This window comes from Cajanus cajan, chromosome 8, assembly GCF_000230855.2.
Source record: "Cajanus cajan strain Asha chromosome 8, NIPB_CcT2T_4, whole genome shotgun sequence".
NCBI lineage: Eukaryota > Viridiplantae > Streptophyta > Magnoliopsida > Fabales > Fabaceae > Cajanus > Cajanus cajan.
The window spans coordinates 5,208,523-5,227,507 of record NC_138524.1 but is presented as its reverse complement, the minus strand read 5'-3'; the positions used below and the strand labels follow the sequence as shown (position 1 = coordinate 5,227,507).

Here is an 18,985-nt window from a genome sequence, read left to right as displayed (position 1 = left end):
AACTGTTTGCGCAACTCGTCAGCCTCACCGTTCGGCTGCATGACAATACTCTGTGCCATGGCCACAGCGCGCACTTGGAACTCACAGAAGTAGCTCCATTTCTGCGCCGAACTCATTCGGCTCAGCAGCCCCTGGCCTACCTCGGAGGTCAGGTCTTGACTCAAAAAATCCTGAGCGTTAACATTGCCAGCCAAGAAACTTGGTGCCGACAAGCTTTCGGGAACAGGGGGGCTTGCCACTCGGCGCTGTTTTGCCCGGCGACTCTCCTCTTCGGCCCTAGAGTCGGGCCTTCTTTTTTCAGGTTGGGGCCGGGTGGTCTTCTTCGGCCGAGACGTGGGTCCGACCCCGCTACCTTGACCAGCTGGTTGATTCACGCGCGCGGCGGGTGCAGGCCTATTCGCGGTATTCGTTGCAAGTTGGTTCCGAAGCAAGTTGCGGATATCCAAATCATCATGAGCCGCCATTATACCTGCACATCATTAGTCAAAATCAATGATAACACTTGAATTCAAACGAGTAGGAAAAATACCATACCAATTAATTCTTCGACCACATCGGCCGAATCAAACAATCGGACAAGCGGACGGCATGGTAAGGGCCGAGGCAACTTGTTTAAAAAATCAAGACTTCCTCTCTCCTCTGGGGACATGCGTGACTTGGAAACCGTGTCATACTTGCGCGGCTTCCGGGTCCAGTATAAAGGAAATAGCGGATTTCCCTCAGCGTCAAAGAAATACTTGTTCCCTGGTTCCGGCCGAATCATCACCTTCATAAATCCCACTTTAAATTTTTTGTAGGAGGTGGTGAAAGGTTGTAGTAGACAATCACTGTGGCGAATCAAAGACAGCCACTTGGCCTTCCTCGTCGGCCGAGACGTATAGAAATGCAAAAATAGATGTGGAGTAGGAGAAAGACCGAGACCCAGACACAAATGCCTGAACCCTTGCATAGCGGCCCAGGTGTTCGGGTGAAGTTGACTCGGCGCCACATTCAACAGCCGAAGTATACCCATGAAGTAGTTGTCAAAGGGGAGAGATATCTTCAAATCCCGGAACATATAGTCATACACATAGAAAAAGGGGTATTTAGAGGTCCCCTGACTCAAATAAACAAAATCCGGATTTGACACCCCGTCGCCTCGGCATGGTTGAAAGAAGATGGCAGAAGGCTCCTCATCTTCAGGAAAGTCCAAAAACTTCACGGCCGATACAAAATCCACCAAAGATTTTTTACTTGTATACCGAGAGTATACACTACCGACCTCACCATGCACCCACGAATATCCTGGAGTTGATATCGGAGGGAACACTCTTGATGATTCTCCACCCCGACTAGGTTGCTCATCGGAACCTACAGCTGATGCCGAATCACTCCCACTTTGAGAACGACCGGACCCAGAAGCCGACTCCACGGCATTGTCCCCATTAGATGCCGAAGCCGATGGCGCATCCCGGTTCGGCGTCGCCCTTAACCTAGATTCCCCTTCGTCCCCAGAAGAGTCAATGTTAACAACACCCAAATTAGCCATTACGTACCTGATGGTTGAGCTTGACCTATCGTTGATAATACTCAAAACGCTTCCAAACAACTTCGGCTCGGAGCAGCTAATGAATTCGCACGAAAGAACCCTCACCTCCCCACCCTTATTTATAGGCGTCTCTAATGAGCACCTGAAACGACCAACGGTTACAACCCCTCATACCCAACGGTTACAACCCTTCATACCCAACGGTTACAATCCTCTTTTTATTTCATTAACCTTTCGCGTCGCTTCGCTCCTCAAAGGCTGGGGGGCTTGTGTACCGGAGAGACCGTATCGGTCACGTGGGCCAACACGTGCCATTTCGTCAGACACCCATGCATAGCCACGTACAAGCATCACCATCGACGTCGGCTCGGCATGAGGCCGAGAACCGACATCAGTCCGGTTAATGCAAATATGGACCACCATCATTCATCGTGTCGGCTCGGTCAGGTACCGTTCCGACATAGAACATACCGGAAGTATACAGGCTGCCGTATACGGACTAGACGGTTCGGTCATTTGTCGTTCCGACTAGTATCGATTAGCCGGCTCGGCCTCTTGCCGAAGGGTTAAGCGAGTCATAACAGTAATCACAATCAAGAAAGGTAAGTACATGATTAAAGTCTAACGACCAATTAGTACCGTATTACCTAATTTGGTAAATATCTGAGAGGGCCCATCACGCTCAGGCCCATGTCAGATGCTATAAATAGGTCACACGTAACAAGGTATGTCACTGTTCATTTTTACCCTAGATATTCGTGCATATACTGACTTGAGCGTCGGAGTACCCTTTGCAGGTACCTCCCCCATCCCCTGGAGACATCGTCGGAGCTCTTATTCGGTCCCCTTTCACCCAGAAGAAAAGGAGTGTGCCCTTAAACAGGTACAGCTTCCAAAAATACGCTCAAAATAAAAGATAAAAGAGTATATCTATCTAAAAATACATTTAGAATGATTATCCATACACTAAGTGAAAAGAGAATTTCTCTATTTTTTATAATTTTCTTTTTCCTTTCATTTTTGTTTTACTTTCAAATAAAGTGGAAAATTTATACTATTGTTACAAAGTTAAATATAAATTCACGAGCTCTGAATCAAAAATTACAAACTAAACAGAAAATTACCATCACAGGGTAGCAATGACCATAGCTAGTGGCATTCTCTTACAGCAACTATTGAGACAATTTGTTTGTTCCCTTTGTAAAACAATTGATTTGCTAGCGCTAAAAGCACTATTGTATTCGGTAACAGCTAACAACCAGTTACATCAAAGTCAAAAAAATGATATAAATAATAAAATATGATTGATTTTGAGAAACTTTTCGAAGTTGCTAAATTAGAGGAAATTTTTGGTTATATTGCTTAAAACAATTGATATTATGAAAATGTGTAAAAAATTACAAGACATTACTTTTATCGACCCGTTAATTACATCTTTAATGATGCAATGAGAAGAAAAAAGTTTCATTTCTAATAAATAATTTCAATTAAATATTTTTGTAAAAAAAATTATAAATTAACATAAAATCGATATCTTAATTTTTTTAATTTATTTTACTAAAAGGATGCACGAGTTTCCAGAAACACTGGCAGAGATGAAAGATCCATGTACAAGGTAAAACTATATCTAACATTAATTATGCCACAAATTGGCTGAGATCAAGCTAAGTAAATTTAATGATAAATGATATGATCCATGTAAATATACAATCAGAAATTGTGTTTCGAAGTATACACGTTAAAATAAACAACACCTTTAACATTTCTAAATAACAAAAATAGAAAGAACTACGACTGATTCTATAACAGTTTAACTGAATTCTACCAAAAAATATTACCTAGCTTATTATTACTCTGGGTATAACTCTTCCAAAATAATGAAGGAACCTGCAACCAATTAACAGTGTCATCCTAAAGTTTTATTCAGTCAGACCCAGACAGCATCTCTTCATAGAACCAGATGCAAAAATAAAAAATAGATGGAAAAAGAAGAAGTTTGGTTTTTTTTCTTTCTTTTCTTCGATTGATATAATTACACCCAAAAAAAAAAGCACCATCTTTTTTCCATTTTGTTTCATGTGTCATGTTGTCACAATTTTCTACATAAAATATTAAAAACATAGCATTTTCATAATTATCAGTGAAACCATATCGAGAATGAAAATACAAAAGAAAGCAACTATTGAATTTGCAAAACAAATTTAAGAGCAGCAACAAAATACTAAAATTATTTGGGTTGCAATATTAAGTATATTTATTTCAAAAGCTTGATCACATATACCACAGTCATCAAACTGATTCTCCTGAGACTTAGAAATTTTAAAGTTGCTGAATTACAAAAAAAAATTTGTAAGTCATAGAGTTATTAGATTTCTCTGCTCTGTTATATAAGCATGTAAGATCAATTTCATGATCTATGGCATATTTCCTTGTATGTTTCTCAAAATTAGGATCAGGGACTGGTTCTTACCTACTAAATGTCATACTTCCACTTTGGAACAGTCGATTATAGTTTCATTCAAAAATCTGGAACTAATTACCCCAAATGCCGCACCAAGCACTTCATGAACTCACTGGACAAGAAAAACACAGTATAAAAACACGGAAGAATCAACCATAGAAAAGAAACCCACCAACGAAAGTTAATTTTAAACAAAAAAATAGCATCTAAAGTAAAGTACGCAAGAGGCAAGCCGACTGCCTGGCCAACCCTTTTTGTAACTATACAACACAAGGGTGAATAAAATAGCTGTTGCAGGTTTCAGTAAATGAAAAATAGAAACTTGGAGTTTAAACTAGGTTTAATACATCATTAGTTTATTGATTTTTTTGGAAAAATTAATAAAGTCATTAAACTAAAATAATTTGTAATCGAGTCCTTGAAGTTAGTTTATGACAATTTAAAACCACTAGAAAAATAACAATTTGTAGCAATTTTAGTAACTCTAAAGATCCAATTATAAAAATTGTAAAAGGTTAAAGACCTAATTATAATTTTTTTAGTTTAGAAACTTAATTAAAATCTTCCAAAAAGTTCAAGAACTAATAATATATTAAACCTTTAAACTATGCGCCTAAAAGGTATCTGAATTTAAAAAGGATAAATCCTACGACTTCATTTGGAAGAATAGAAGATTTTGGGTAGTAATAACAATTAGAAAGCAGTTCATTTGAGGGTTTACATATGGAAAATAAAATGCATAACCAAGGGCGATTTAAAAATTTACATCCTATTTAAATATCAGATAAATACTGTAACTAGCAATTTGTAAGACACTGAACGCTGAAATCAAATTGAATAACTTTGTTAGTTTGTTTATATCAGGCTTTATACTCTGTATATAATTTTACTTTAATGCCATAACAAAATGTCAAAGCACCTTGGATATTAGCCTCATGGATCTTCTAGGCAGCTTCAGAGCGGTATTCTTCATGCTTCGTAAAACTCTTGTAGGTTTATCATTTGAACCATGAATCTCGGAGTCTCTGTTTTTTCTCTTCTTGCAAAGCTCCATTTTAGAATCATGAATATTGTAATCTAGGCTAGATTTCTTAAGTGGATCATCAAATTGAGAGCATCTGAAAGCACGGTATAAATAAGCTCAAATCAGTTGCATAAAAGCTTTAAAAACACCAAAAAGTATTACTAGGAAGAGTAATTACTCTGAACTCTCTCTTCCATCGACAATCTTGCCCACCTCCTGCAAACAACAAAATGTTTTACATACTTAACAAAAGTAATTACACTAAACAAAAAAACAAAAAAAAAGACAAATATTAGGTACATAAGAGAAACATTCCAGAAGCCAGCACAGGATCATCAAAACTTTTAGGTAGCATATATTTAAATAATCAACATTCTTTTCCTATGTAAAAATATACCTCATCATCTCCCACGCGTCACAAACATGAAATATAAAAAATAAAACAAAAATTCATGGATGGGTTACAGTGGGTAGTGGTAAAATGTAGTATTCCAGGACAGAAAAGTATGAAGAGCTTTAGTACAAAAGTAAGCAACCAACAAATAATTAGATTATAAACAACACACTAATACTGATTAAATTACATCGACAAATATGCCAATTCAGTTAATAACAAACCTAATATAATGTAAGATGTCAAAATCTAAAGACTTTGAGAAACAGAAATATTTAGGCAATTGCATTAGTAATAATATCAATATAACTGTGATAATAAAAAACATCTTTCTTTTTCATCACTGGTAGATTTCAAATTCTTCCAACAATTTATTGCATATGTATTTTAGATACGGTGTTTATATGCAAAGCTTAATACATTCGCACCCCACCTAACAGACATAAAACTTTTAAGTTTATAGTTCAATGGCCTCAATTTCATGATTAAAAGGCTCTCCAAAATTACATCTGTCAAATACAGTATTACAACAAGCGCCAAATCATTAAGTTGGAACTGGAATAGTTTCAACCACATCAAGTCTAATGTACTTAGTCATGCCCAAAGTATAAGAAGGAAAAATGAAAAATCTTATGAATGAAAAGCAATATATATAAGGCTGAAGGAAGCACTATACCCATTCATCAGTTAGTGATGTGAAATTGTTGCTGTCAGATTCAAAATTAATCTTAGTTTTGATTAGTCTACCCTGTTCCATATCAGATGTGCTCTTTGGATCACTTAAATCCAGGGAACCATCATTGTAACAGAGTGAAACTGATGCATATTTATGACAACAAATAACTTCTGAATTTTGTAGTCCCGCAGAACTACTTAATGAAGCTCCAGCACACACCACGCCAGGGTTCGCAAAGCAAGAACCATTTAGCAGAGCATAATCCTCAGAACATTCATTATCAGGCTTTGAATTTTGAAGTTCTAGTGTGCCATTATCTGACACTGAGTAGACAACAGAATCATAAAGTGACTTGACGAATGGCAAATTGGAAGCATCTGAATCAAGGATTTTCTTAGACGCATCTTTAGCACAAGATTCGGCACCAGAAATAAAGTTGTTCAGTTCACCACAACTGACTTCAGCTGAGACAGTTGATTGAGCTTGCATTAAATTGTCCACTACATTTACATTCAAATCAGCTGAGACAGTTGACTGATTTTCCTGTAAATTATCTTTCACTTTCATAGACGTGCTGCATGGAGTCAGTGAATCACATATCAAAGGAATGCCATCTTTATTCTGATGATCTAACTGTGTTTTACCATCTTTTGTCAGTTTCAAGCTTGAGGAAGATCTGGCTTCTCCATCATGATCATCAATTTGACCAGAATTTGTACTCCACAAAAAGGAAGATTTACCTTGTGTGCGGTTCTTTCCTAAGCCGCTGAGTTCCTGCCAAAGGCTTTGGGATTTGTTTCCATGCACATTCTCACTCATGCAAACCTCATTTCTAAACCTATTAATCCAATCTGATGGAGACAAATTTAAATCAACATGAAGATTAATTCCCACATCTGACCAGACATAGAACTCAAAAGAGGAGGTAGGAACTTCAGTAGCTGCTTTTATTGAAGAAGCAAATTTTTTCTCTACTGAAGGTGCACCTGCTTCTACTGCTCCGCCATTATTTTGGTGACAATTAAGCAATGTGCTGTCCCTCATTTTGCCTGAATGAATGTCAAAGCCTTTTCCAGGTGACTTGGTCTTCTTCTAACCTCCTACATGCATTATTGCATCGTATAGCTAAAGCCTCCTGCAAGTGCTGCAGACGATTAAATGAGACATGTTCCAACAGATTGTACAAAGAAAACAAAAATGTGAATAAAGATGGAATAACTTTTCATCCAGATCATCTTTCCTTGCCTTGAATACATCTATGCCAAGTCACAGGAGCAATACATAACTTCTATAAGTAGATGTCAAGCATAGTTTTCAAGTTTCAAACAATTGTGTAAACCATTAATGGAAGACTGAAACTTGCATTGTCATCCTCACTAACATAATGATTATTCTAATCCATTAACAGACACAAAAGAAGCAAATTGTTGTTAACCTTAATCCTGTGGGTCCAGCCAAATTTGGCATCACATGCCAAAGTTGAAGATGACAAACTATTAATGCATGAAAGAAAGAAAATCAGGAGCAGAGGAAAAATTTACATCCACCCACTTGCTAGATTAGTTTTGGTCAGTAATATGAAATCATTAGGCTGCAGTGATAACTAAGAAGGACTTTGGCCCAACAATGATAAAGATCTTGAATCAAAAACTATCCACATTTGTCCCCCATTCTGTGTAAATTGGAGGAATTGCAGAATGGAGAGTGACTAGAAGCAAAAGGCAGAGCCAAAGCTTCTCAAAGTGAGAATAAAAAGTAGAGGGTCAGCAAATCCTACTACAAGCATCCAGATACACTGAATAGGATTGGGCGTCATCTCTGTAACTCCTTGATATTTCGCAATCACAGAAAATGGTAACATAAGAATGAGTGGACCTCGGTGGGAAACATCATGTTTATAACTCTCACATTAGAAGGTGTGGAATGGATATTGTTAATTATACAGTAGAATGTTTTTCCCTCTCTTAGAGGGTTCTTCCACGTGTTCTTTTATCACTTTGAACATTTTTAGCAGCACCACCATAATGCGATATCTAGTTTTCTGATATCCACTTCAGTGTTCCCTAATCACTCAGCAATTTCATTTCAAAAAATTCTCATGTTGAGCCCATGAATCATTTGATATCCAAACCCGTTGCCCTCTTTTTGATCATTCAAAATGGTAGAGAGTGAATGACACCCCCATGACTACCTGACAGGGAACTAATGACATGCTACTGTCCACTTTTTGTGGGGAAGCCGAAGTCACAATTTAACTCAGGACTTTACTTGCCAAATTAATAGAAGCTCACCACAAAACTTAGTTTTCGCCAACGGACCTCTTTGAATAGGTATGAGGATTTTAATGATCTCGGGGCTGTCAAACCCTCGTCATGGAGATACAAGCTAGGAATGGATTCTAAATCATTCAATCTCCAAACGGATACCCTCTATTATTATTGCTTCTTCAAATGACCTAATATTATTATTATTCTGCCTTTAATAGGGAATTCTACCAGGAAATTACCATTACGAAACGTTCACACAAAATCACTTACAATTCATTCATTATGCTACATTTGGAGCAATCAATCACATTCGCACACATACAGCTATCATTTGTAAGCAAGCCATTACACACACTAGAAACTAGAAAGACGTGGACATTAGGTCATTTCAACGGTAGAAAAATAGAACCTACCCTAGGTGTAAGTGAAGGTGCGAAATTAAACTAATTGCGTGTGTGTGAAAAAAGAATGTGAATGTGAGGGGAATTGTTAAAATGCAGATAGTAAGCAATCGAAAGACACGATACCTGGTGGCAGGTGGTGGTGATGGAAAATGTTGCAGAGAAAAGGGACTTTCAACTTTGTGTTGTTGTGGGAAGGTTTTAGTTTTAGAGCGGAAGAAGAAGGTTTGAGGAGAGAGTGTGGTAATTTCGTGATTAACGATCGTTGGTGTTTAGAAGCAAAATGCATCCGTTTCTTTCTTTCTCGTGCCACGTGTAAGTGAACGGGCTACGGTGACTTGGATCAACGCCGTTTATTGGGCCTCGCTCCATGTACATACATGCACTTCCCTTCCAGGCTCCTATCCTCTCGGATGTGAATAACGGATCATCATTTTTGAATTTTCAACACTACTTTTGATATTACGCCAAATTAAGTGATATCACTTTATTTAAATATCAAAAATATGTGAACAAAGTTATTAGACTTGTCAAAATTGGTTGTTATAGTTATCAACACCATTATGAGAGAATAGGTTTGTCTTTATATTTTAAAGTTAATAAAATTAAGGCTAATTTAGCCTAATTCAATATATTAAATGAGTCAAATTAAGTACAAAATAAATTAGGAATATTTAATGTCAAAAAATTATATTTATTTGACTTATTTTTTGAAAATATATATAAAATTATAAAATAAAAAATAGATCAATTTATTTCCAAGTCAAGTCAACTCAACAAAAATACAATTTATATAACAATTAAGTCAAGTCACATATCATATCTTATTTTGTTGAAGATGATTAAATAACTTATTTTTAATAAAACATTAAAAAATTCTTTAACTACAATTTTTTTTTATATTGAGAGGTGTAATACAATACTTTTGTATAAAAGTTCTTACAAATTTAATAAGAAATATTTATTAATTTTGTAACCAATGACTTTGAAGTGTCAGCTAGTATGACATGATCAGTGTCTTAAATAACATTTATTAAACTGTGTAATTAATTTTATTTGAAAGTATGCAAATTGAGTTGTTCACTCTTTAATTAAAGTATTCTATTTTCATATTAGTTCTCAAATTTCTAATTTAGTTTACATTTGTATTGACTTATTTATTATGAATGAAATGATATGAGTTTTTTTTTAAAAAAAATAATAAATATATAATTTTTATTAAAAGTTATCCTAAAAATATATAGATGAATATCACATTTTAATATATAAAAGTTCTTACAAATTTAATAAGAAAGTATTTATTAATTTTGTAACCAATGACTTTGAAGTGTCGACTAATATGACTATCTAATGATTAGTGTCTTAAATAACATTTATTAAACTGTTAATTAATTTTATTTGAAGATATGCAAATTGAGTTGTTCACTCTTTAATTAGAGTATTCCATTTTCATATTAGTTCTCAAATTTTCAATTTATTTTACATTTGTATTGACTTATTTATTATGAATGAAATAATATAAGTTTTTTTTTGTAAAAGAAATAATAAATAATTTTTTATTAAAAGTTATCCTAAAAATATATAGATGAATATTACAATTTAATATATTTTTTTAATTTAATAAGAATGTATAAAAAAATTATTTGATAATTTATTATGTATAAATGGTAAAAATTTTGTGTTGATTTTTTAATATTTTACTTTGATGGGAAGTGATATAGAGAAAAATGAAATAAGTAAAAATGAACTAAATGATAAAATTATATATAATAAGAATAAATTATATATTTTATTAACATTTTAAATAAAAAATAATTAATCTCTATATATAAAATGTGAATAGGTATTTTGTGTGTTAGGATTTTTAGAAGTCTTTCTTTAACGATAAATTTTTTAAGAATTTTTTTAATTTCATATTTAATTTGATTTTATATTTATCATAATTATTTATGAATTATATTTTTTAATATTTTTAAAATAAATTAGCAATAAGTAAAAATAATCTTATATTATAATATAAATAATTTTCATAAATTTTAAATATAATTTATATATTTAAAAATATATATTTATTCAAATTTTATTTAAAAATTATATACTTAAATATATTATTTATTTATACATATAATTTATTTTAAATTTTTGTTTATATATAATAAACATTTAACTTGTGTATTGCACATGTTAAAATACTAGTTATTAGTAATGATGTACCTTAAAATTTAAATAATAATATTTATCAGAATATTTTTTAATTTATTGATTGTTTAATTATTATAATTAAAAAATAATAATAAAATGAACAGTATTAGATCGGAAGAAATTATTGTAACAAAAAAATATTAGAAGAAATTATAACTTTTATATTTTATAATATTAATTTTTCATTACTTTTAAATACTTTAAATAAAGTTAAATTAGATAAGTATGCATTTAAATCTTTATGTTGATAGGAAAAATTTTAGCTAGTAAAGTCATTGAGAAATTGAAGGAAAAAAGGTGAAATTCATCATTCATGTAATTATTAATAATAATTAAAAAAAATTATTCCACCTTCACCACGTGTCATTTTTTTAATGTATTATATGACAATTTTTTTTTATAATTATTTTATCCTTTTTACCTTCTCTTTTATTTTTTCTTTCCTCTTTTTTGTTTATTATTTTTCACATAACAAAATATATGTACATTACTAATATGAGTCGATGTAATTGATATTGTGATTAGTCCTTAAATCTCTATTTCTAGAATGAATAGTTTTAATATAGTCAAAGTCTCAAGAGACGGACCGACCATTGTGAGTAGATTGGATAGGGTGCTTGTATCAGAGGATTGGTGCGATGTGTGGGAGAATGATGTAGTATAGGTTATGCCACGGGATGTGTCTGACCATTGTGCTTTATTGCTTAAGCATAAAGTAAAAAGTTTGGGCCCTAAGCCTTTTCGATTTAACAATGTTTGGTTGGAGCATAAGGATTTGAGGGAGGTTGTGATTAAAGCATGGGAGGAGGGGGTACAAAAGCATTGGGCAGTGCAAAGGTTGTAACAAAAATTATCAAATGTTAAGTCAGCTTTAAAGGTGTGGAATAGAGATGTTTTTGGAGATGTGGACTCTAATATTCAGGTTTGTACAACAGAACTGGTTGCATTAGATGAGAAAAATGAAATACAGGGACTAACAGTAGAGGACGGGATTAAACAAAAAGAATTGGTAGCATCTATATGGGAGGCACGAAGTCATAAGGAACAGTTATTAGCTCAGAAGGCAAGGAAAAAATGGTTGACTTGTGGAGATTTAAATTCCAGATACTTTCATGCATGTATACATGGACGTAGGAGCCATAATCAAATATTGACTTTACATGTTGATGGGAGGTGGATGGAGGAGGTTGAAAAAATTAAGGCTTATATTTTGAATTTTTTTCGGGTTCACTTTACATCGAGGGAGTGGAATAGATCGTCGATAGATAAAATTGTGATGCCCATATTATCAGAAGAAAATAAGGTTGGGTTAGAAGTTGCATTTTCTTTAGAGGAAGTCACAGATATGATTATAGATTGTGTTGGTGAAAAGAGCCCAGGGCCCGATGATTTTAATTTTTCTTTTGTTAAAGCTTTTTGGAATCTTGTGCAAAATGATGTCATGAAGATGCTAGTGGAGTTTCATATGAATGCTTTGATTCCGAAAGGCTTGCTCTCTTATTTTGTAGCATTGATACCTAAGAATAAGAGTCCTCAAGGGGTAGGGAATTTCAGCCAATTTCATTATTGGGTTGTCTTTATAAAATCATCTCAAAGTTACTTGCAAATAGGATGAAGAGGGTTATGGAGGAGATTATTAATGAACAACAAGCATCCTTTGTCCCGAGAAGGAATGTGTTTGATAGTGTTTTGGTTGTTAATGAGGTGGTGGATTATGTAAAAAAGGCAAGGAGGAAATGTTTTGTGTTGAAAGTAAATTTCGAGAAAGCGTACGATTCAGTTGATTGGAGGTTTTTAATATATATGTTACGAAAGTTAGGTTTTGGTGAGAAATGGGTGAAATGGATGGAGGCTTGTATATGTGGTGGACATTTATCAATACTTATTAATGGGAGTCCTACGAAGGAAGCAGCAATAGGGAGAGGTCTAAAGCAAGGCAATTCATTATCACTTTTTTTGTTTCTTGTTGTTGTAGAGGGCTTAGGAGCATTGATGAGAAGTGCAATATCAAAAGGTTTATTTAAAGGGGTAAAGGTGGGGGAGGGTCCAAAAATCTCCTTGCTCCAATTTGTAGATGATACTTTGTTAATAGGGGAAGCCACAGAAAGGAATTTATGGTCGATTAAGGCAGTTTTGAGGTGTTTTGAATTGATATCGGGGTTGAAGATAAACTTTCATAAGAGTTGTTTAATGGGGCTGAATGTGGATAATAATTTTATGCATATGGCCTCTAGTTTTTTAAATTGTAAGGTGGGTGCATTTCCATTTTGTTATTTGGGGTTGTATGTAGGTGATAAGCCTAGACAAAGGGCAGTGTGGCAGCGACTTATAGAGGTTTTGAGAAATAAATTGGTGTCTTGGAAGCACAAGTATGTATCTATTGGGGGTAGAGTGACGCTTATCAATTCTGTATTGAATAGCCTCCCATTACATTATTTATCTTTTTGGAGAATGCCTCTAGGGGTTATTAAAGAGGTTATAAAGATTCAACGAAGATTCCTTTGGAATGGTGTGAAGGAGAATTCTAAAATTTGTTGGGTTAGGTGGGATCAAGTCTGCAAGCCTACAAAGGAGGGAGGATTGGGGGGTGAAGAATATTGAATGGTTTAATATAAGCTTATTGGGAAAATGGGTGTGGCGGGGTTTGAAAAGTCCTAAGTCTCAAACTTTATCATCACGTTATGGTAGTATGTTTATTCTTTTGAGGTCTCATGTGGTTGATCCAAAAGTTTCAGATTGGTGGAAGGATTTGGCCCTCGTGTGTCATCAAGCGAATGCATGGTTGGACAACAACCTTTTGAGAGTCGTTGGAGATGGAGATTCGGTGCTTTTTTGGCATGATAGATGGGTGGGCGGGGTTATTTTAAGTGAGATTTTTCCTCATTTGTACTCTTTGGCGGCAAACAAACAATCAACAGTTGGTGAAAATGGATTGTTTGTGGAAGGAGGGTGGCAGTGGGAATTTCAGTGGCGGAGACGTTTGATACTTCAACGGGAAAGAGAATTGGAAAATAAATTAGGAGAATTAGTTGGTGGGGTGGAGTTGCGGTTAAATATACCCGATATGTGGCTATGGAAATGTGATTCATCAAAGGCTTTTACTGTTAAATCAGCATATATTTGGTTGCATTCCTTTTTTTCTGCAGGGAATGTTTTGGAGACGGTTTTAAAACAAAGTTTTTGATGCATTTGGAAGGCAAAAGCTCCAAAGAAAGCAATTGTTTTTGCATGACAATTATTGTTGAATTCGCTACCAGTTCGAGCAAGTTTAGCAAGGTGTGGTATTCCTGTTATTAATGATTTTTGCGCTTTATGTAATAATGAGGCAGAGAACGTATGTCATCTTTTTTTACACTGCAGAATTTCATGTAAAATCTGGTATTTGGTCCTTCATTGGCTTGGTATTTCAACGTGCTTACCTAATGCTTTGGATGAATTATTGTTAAGTATGGGTGGATTTGCATTTGGGAAGAAGCAGAGAAGGATATTCACAACTATTTGGATTTATGTTATATGGAGTTTATGACTTCATAGGAACCGTATTGTTTTTAATAATAGGATGCTGGATATAATGGAAATTTTTTAGGCCATTAAATATCGATCTTGGAAATGGTTGTGTGTGGATTTGAAGAGGGATCAATTATTGTATGTTAGTTGGCTTATGGATCCTATTTCTTGTATCAAGTGTGTATCCTAGCATTGTAATTTGTAAACAGGTTAGAATTCCTTTGGTAATCTTTTATGGGAAGTAAGGGGTTATATTGCCTTGCGGTTTGAGTTGCAACATATTCAGGATGATAGAAAGTGGACACATGAATGACAGACTCTATGGACTTCCGTGTAATTGACCACTCAATAATTGCAGTAGGACACATCAATGTCATTATCAATATACAATGTGTTATGTGGGAGACATGCTTTACACCACATCGCAACAGAAATTTGTATTACTCATGATAAGAACATATAATTTTAGAGTAGTATAAGACTATTTGTAACTCCTTTTTTATTTCTCAACATTTTTGTATTTGGGTTTGGCACCCCTAGTACCTCCTTAATACATTTCTTTTAGCTAATAAAAAAAAAGTCAAAGTCTCGAGACTAGTTTTTGACAAAGATAATAGATACTCTTACTAAAGGCATGATAAAAAATTATATATGTACATTTCAATTATCTTAGGCATCACAATGTTTTTAATTTGTTTTTCTTAACCTTAAACTCTAAATCTCTTCACCTTAATCAAGTCTCTTAATGAGTGATTCTAAAATTGTTTTAAGACATAGAGTCAACATGATGTTTTCAATTGGTTTAATTTCTATTTGTGTTAAAATAATATTTAATTAAATTTTATCCTTTGAGTACATATTAATTTTTAATAATCAATTTTAAAATATTGTATAAATCATTTTTAAAGAAAAAAAATTTCCTTCACATCTTTCATTCATTCAGCTTCACGAATGAGAAAAAATGTCAAACCAACAAAAGTACAGAATGATAAATCCACCAAAATCAGAACATGCTGATAACCGGAAATGAGCAATTTCCTCAATCAATTAATGAAATTCAAATCTTGTGAGGTGAGCGTGATTGAAGGTTAAAATTAACGTCAACAACATTACATTGCCAATGGTTAATCCATTTTCGTTAAAAATCTTAACCAGTTTTTAGTTTTAAGAAAAGGTAATAATTTTTTAAATAATCCAAAATATTATATAAAGTATATTAAATGTTTCTTTATTAATATTTTTGATACATTTTTTTTAATAATTGTAAGAATACATTTTTAATTAATAGACCCTTAAATTAAAAAAAATACAATAATTGTGATATCAACTAAGTATTATTTCATTTGCTTTTTATTTGTCATTAAAATTATATTACATAGATTATAAATGTAATTAATTAATTTTTCATTCAATAATTATTGTAATTTTCTAATATATCTTTTATATGCCTTCTTATTTATTATATTTTGACAGTCCATACATTATTATTCTTTTTCTTTTTAATACGATTATAATTGAGAGAAATAGTCACTAGCTAATGTCATCTTAAACTGACATAAAAGATTTTTTTTCTTCAAAAGTGACAGACAAAAAAAGTAGAATAAGTATAAAATTTTTACATTCGAATTTGATGCTTGTATATGTACTTGAAAAATCAGAAATTGTTTTCTGCATAATTGTAAAAATATTTATTTAATCATGAAAGAGAAAAGAAAAAACGTGGAATAAGACAAATAATGTGACAGAAGATAAACTAAAAAAATATATCTTGACACCTTGTAAGCACTATCTCCCAGCTCACCACAACTAGGTAGTGAGGAATATAACTGAAAACAGATACCCTATACATTATATATAAAATGTCTGCTTTGCAATCTAATTAGTTTGAAGTAATTATGGTTGTCTCTTGTACAGGCACTACTGATAAATCAGCATATTACGTCACCCCTTTTACGTCGGAAATACGAAAATCCGACGTAAAAAAAACGTGATGGCATTTTTGTAATTTTCGCGAACTTTTTTACGTTAGACTTGGTAGGATTTGACGTAAAAAATCAAATCTACGTCGGAGGTATGTTGTGTCCGACGTAGATTTGACATTTTACGGACGTAAAAAATGACGCAAATTTGAATAAGAGAGCGCGAGGCACACCGCGCGCATTCACTCTTCACCACTTTTCGTTTTTTTCTCTGTAAACCCTCTCCCTCTCCTTTGTTACCGAATCATTTTTTTGTCTTTTGCAGAGGGATGAACTTTTTGTTACTCATTCGCACATTGTTGCTGCTCCTCAGGTATGAATCAAGGTTTTATTAGCACTTTTCTACTTCGCATTGCTACTGTGGCTATTTGCTTGGAGAACGTTCTGCTTGCATTCTTATTTTTTTACTACTTTTTTACGTCGGATTTCGTAATGTCTGACGTAAATTTACGTTAGTTTTGCAGGTCCGACGTAAAATTTACGTCTCCCACTTTTACGTTGGTATGTTTTCTGACGTAAAAAGCTCAAAATATCCGACGTAATACACTTCTTTTGTACTAGTGAGGAAACAATCTAGTAGCTTAGTCAACCTCAAACCTCTAATTTGTTTCAAAGTATATACCCAGCTAGCTGCATTGTCTACATCCACAAAATATGAATATTTCATTAGTTTTTGTACAAGTATCCGTGTTAAAGAGGAATGATCGATGGAAATACTATCTGCATTCTAGCATTTTTTTTTTCTAGCACTATTAATCAAACATAGTTTTATATATTGTTAATAATGATTTTATGAAGAATGGTTCCTTAAGCTAAATTAATGAAGAATAGGTCTTGCCGTATTGGAACGGCATATTCCTCACATTTTTATAACCTAGTCATGGTAAAGGCTTGAAAATATACAAGGGTCAACTGACTTCAACCATTTAGGTAGCTATATATACTATTTAGGTTGGAAAATAAAAAATTGAATCAATTTGTTGCCTCAGTCAGAGTGAGCTTAAGTCCCTATTTGCCTTCACTTCACGTCAACTTCGACGTGAATCAGTTTATAATAATAATAATAATAATTTGACGTGAATGGTAGAAACAACTGTTAATTACTTTTGATAGGTTATCACATGAAAACGTAAGAATCATGGATGCAATACCAAACACGCACTAAGACGATTTTCAGATTTTGTAAGTACTACTGTAAGCATCAATTCAATGTTGCAAGAACTAATCGACTATAGACAAAGGCCAATTTAACTTCGTTGGATCTCTATAACTTATTATACCAAATTATGAACGCAACGTTTAGTACGTAGAAGAACGTGTGTACCTTTTGATTGACAAATAACTATCTTTCTCAAATATGTATTAATTAATATATGTTAATAACATTTCTCTTTTGATAATATCAGTTGTTCTTCAATTCCAATCCTACATGTTCCTTCCTTGGTGGGTCAATAAGATGGAAGATGATGAGGTTGTCTTGAGTGTTAAAGGAGAGTATGGGTTTATTATTAGCAATCTGATATAAATAATAACAATTTATATATTTTAATCAAATTATTTAAAATTCTAATTCTAACTTAAAATGTGATATAAATTATATTGGAAGAAGAATGCCACTTTATATGATCATGATTTTCAATAAAAATTAGTCACTTTTAATAGTAGATACTTTGCTTGAATAATATAATTAAAAAAAGTACCAATAAAGATTTTAACACACTAATGTTAAATTTTTTATTGAAATTATAAAGAGGAGTACGTGTGTCTTGATGTTTACAAAGTATTTATATATATCTCTATATTAATATGATATTATTTATTTTAAAATTAAACTTTCATGAGTTTATTTTTTTATCATTACATAAAAAATATCATATCAATGAAATATATGTGTAATTTATATATATTTTATAATAATATAAGATTGTTGAGCACTGAGGGGTTACCACATATATACACATGTTTTCACATTGGTGAGATATTGTCCGCCTTCACGGTTTTGTTTTTAGATATCACTCAAAAGGCCTCTCAACCAATAGAGACAAGTATGTGTATATAAAACTCATGTCCATCCTCTTGTTTGAACGATGTGAGACTTTGCTTGCATCCCAACAAAGATTTTATTTGTATCGTAATAAGATAAATTGGTTCAGTGTTTAATTTTTTTTTTGAGAATGATACTCATGTAACTCATCTCAACATGATACATTTCTGGAAAAAAAAAAATTAAAATTTATTCATTAAGTACAAAAGCATTAGAGTTATTCGAAAAAAAAGAGGCATGACAGCAGAAAAACAAAATCCAGAACAAGAATCTCACAAGTTTGTTGATTGTTTGTGTATGTTGAAAAAGTCAAGAGAAAAAGCAACAAAATTATCATTTTGAAGATATAAATTAAGTTGATGAGTTACGCCGTCCACCGAACACGCGCAAATAGCCGTTGAGGAAATCCAACTCTATAAACTATTAATTAAATATTAAATATAATAATACCGCTCTCATTTTTTGGCGGGGTCCATCCTCCAACGCTTAGATCCGTCATCAA

General features: G+C 33.2%; 2 protein-coding genes across 3 annotated transcripts; one reads left to right on the top strand and one right to left on the bottom strand.

Moving 5' to 3' along the window:
* Window positions 1–3,182: 3,182 nt before the first annotated feature.
* Window positions 3,183–9,139, bottom strand: LOC109814039 (uncharacterized). 2 transcript variants are annotated; one of them, XM_020378366.3, is made up of 6 exons: window positions 8,878–9,139; window positions 6,084–7,218; window positions 5,192–5,229; window positions 4,909–5,107; window positions 3,999–4,101; window positions 3,183–3,415 (listed from the first exon to the last, which is right to left on the bottom strand). In XM_020378366.3, the coding sequence occupies exons 2-5, from the start codon at window positions 7,125–7,127 to the stop codon at window positions 4,099–4,101; spliced, it is 1,284 nt and encodes a 427-aa protein (XP_020233955.1). In that variant the 5' UTR covers window positions 7,128–7,218; window positions 8,878–9,139; the 3' UTR covers window positions 3,183–3,415; window positions 3,999–4,098. The 2 variants fall into 2 exon arrangements, with proteins under 2 accessions (XP_020233955.1, XP_020233953.1); XM_020378364.3 differs by having other exon boundaries at window positions 6,084–7,227; window positions 8,878–9,138.
* Window positions 9,140–12,564: 3,425 nt separating this feature from the next.
* Window positions 12,565–14,479, top strand: LOC145950771 (uncharacterized). The gene is made up of 4 exons (XM_083062483.1): window positions 12,565–12,967; window positions 13,244–13,322; window positions 13,471–14,001; window positions 14,314–14,479. Exons 1-4 carry the CDS (start codon window positions 12,565–12,567, stop codon window positions 14,477–14,479), a joined length of 1,179 nt encoding a protein of 392 aa, XP_082918609.1.
* Window positions 14,480–18,985: the final 4,506 nt, after the last annotated feature.

Bases quoted from the DNA above. Each gene is read 5' to 3' on its own strand.
- LOC109814039 (XM_020378366.3), bottom strand. From the start codon at position 7,127: ATGAGGGACAGCACATTGCTTAATTGTCACCAAAATAATGGCGGAGCA. The intron at 5,230-6,083 runs GTATAGTGCTTC...TGTTGTTTGCAG, and splicing joins CATCACTAACTGATGAATGG to GAGGTGGGCAAGATTGTCGA. The intron at 5,108-5,191 runs GTAATTACTCTT...CCGTGCTTTCAG, and splicing joins GATGGAAGAGAGAGTTCAGA to ATGCTCTCAATTTGATGATC.
- LOC145950771 (XM_083062483.1), top strand. From the start codon at position 12,565: ATGAAGAGGGTTATGGAGGAGATTATTAATGAACAACAAGCATCCTTT. The intron at 12,968-13,243 runs GTTTATTTAAAG...GGTTGTATGTAG, and splicing joins GAGAAGTGCAATATCAAAAG to GTGATAAGCCTAGACAAAGG. The intron at 14,002-14,313 runs GTTAAATATACC...TTTACACTGCAG, and splicing joins GTTGGTGGGGTGGAGTTGCG to AATTTCATGTAAAATCTGGT.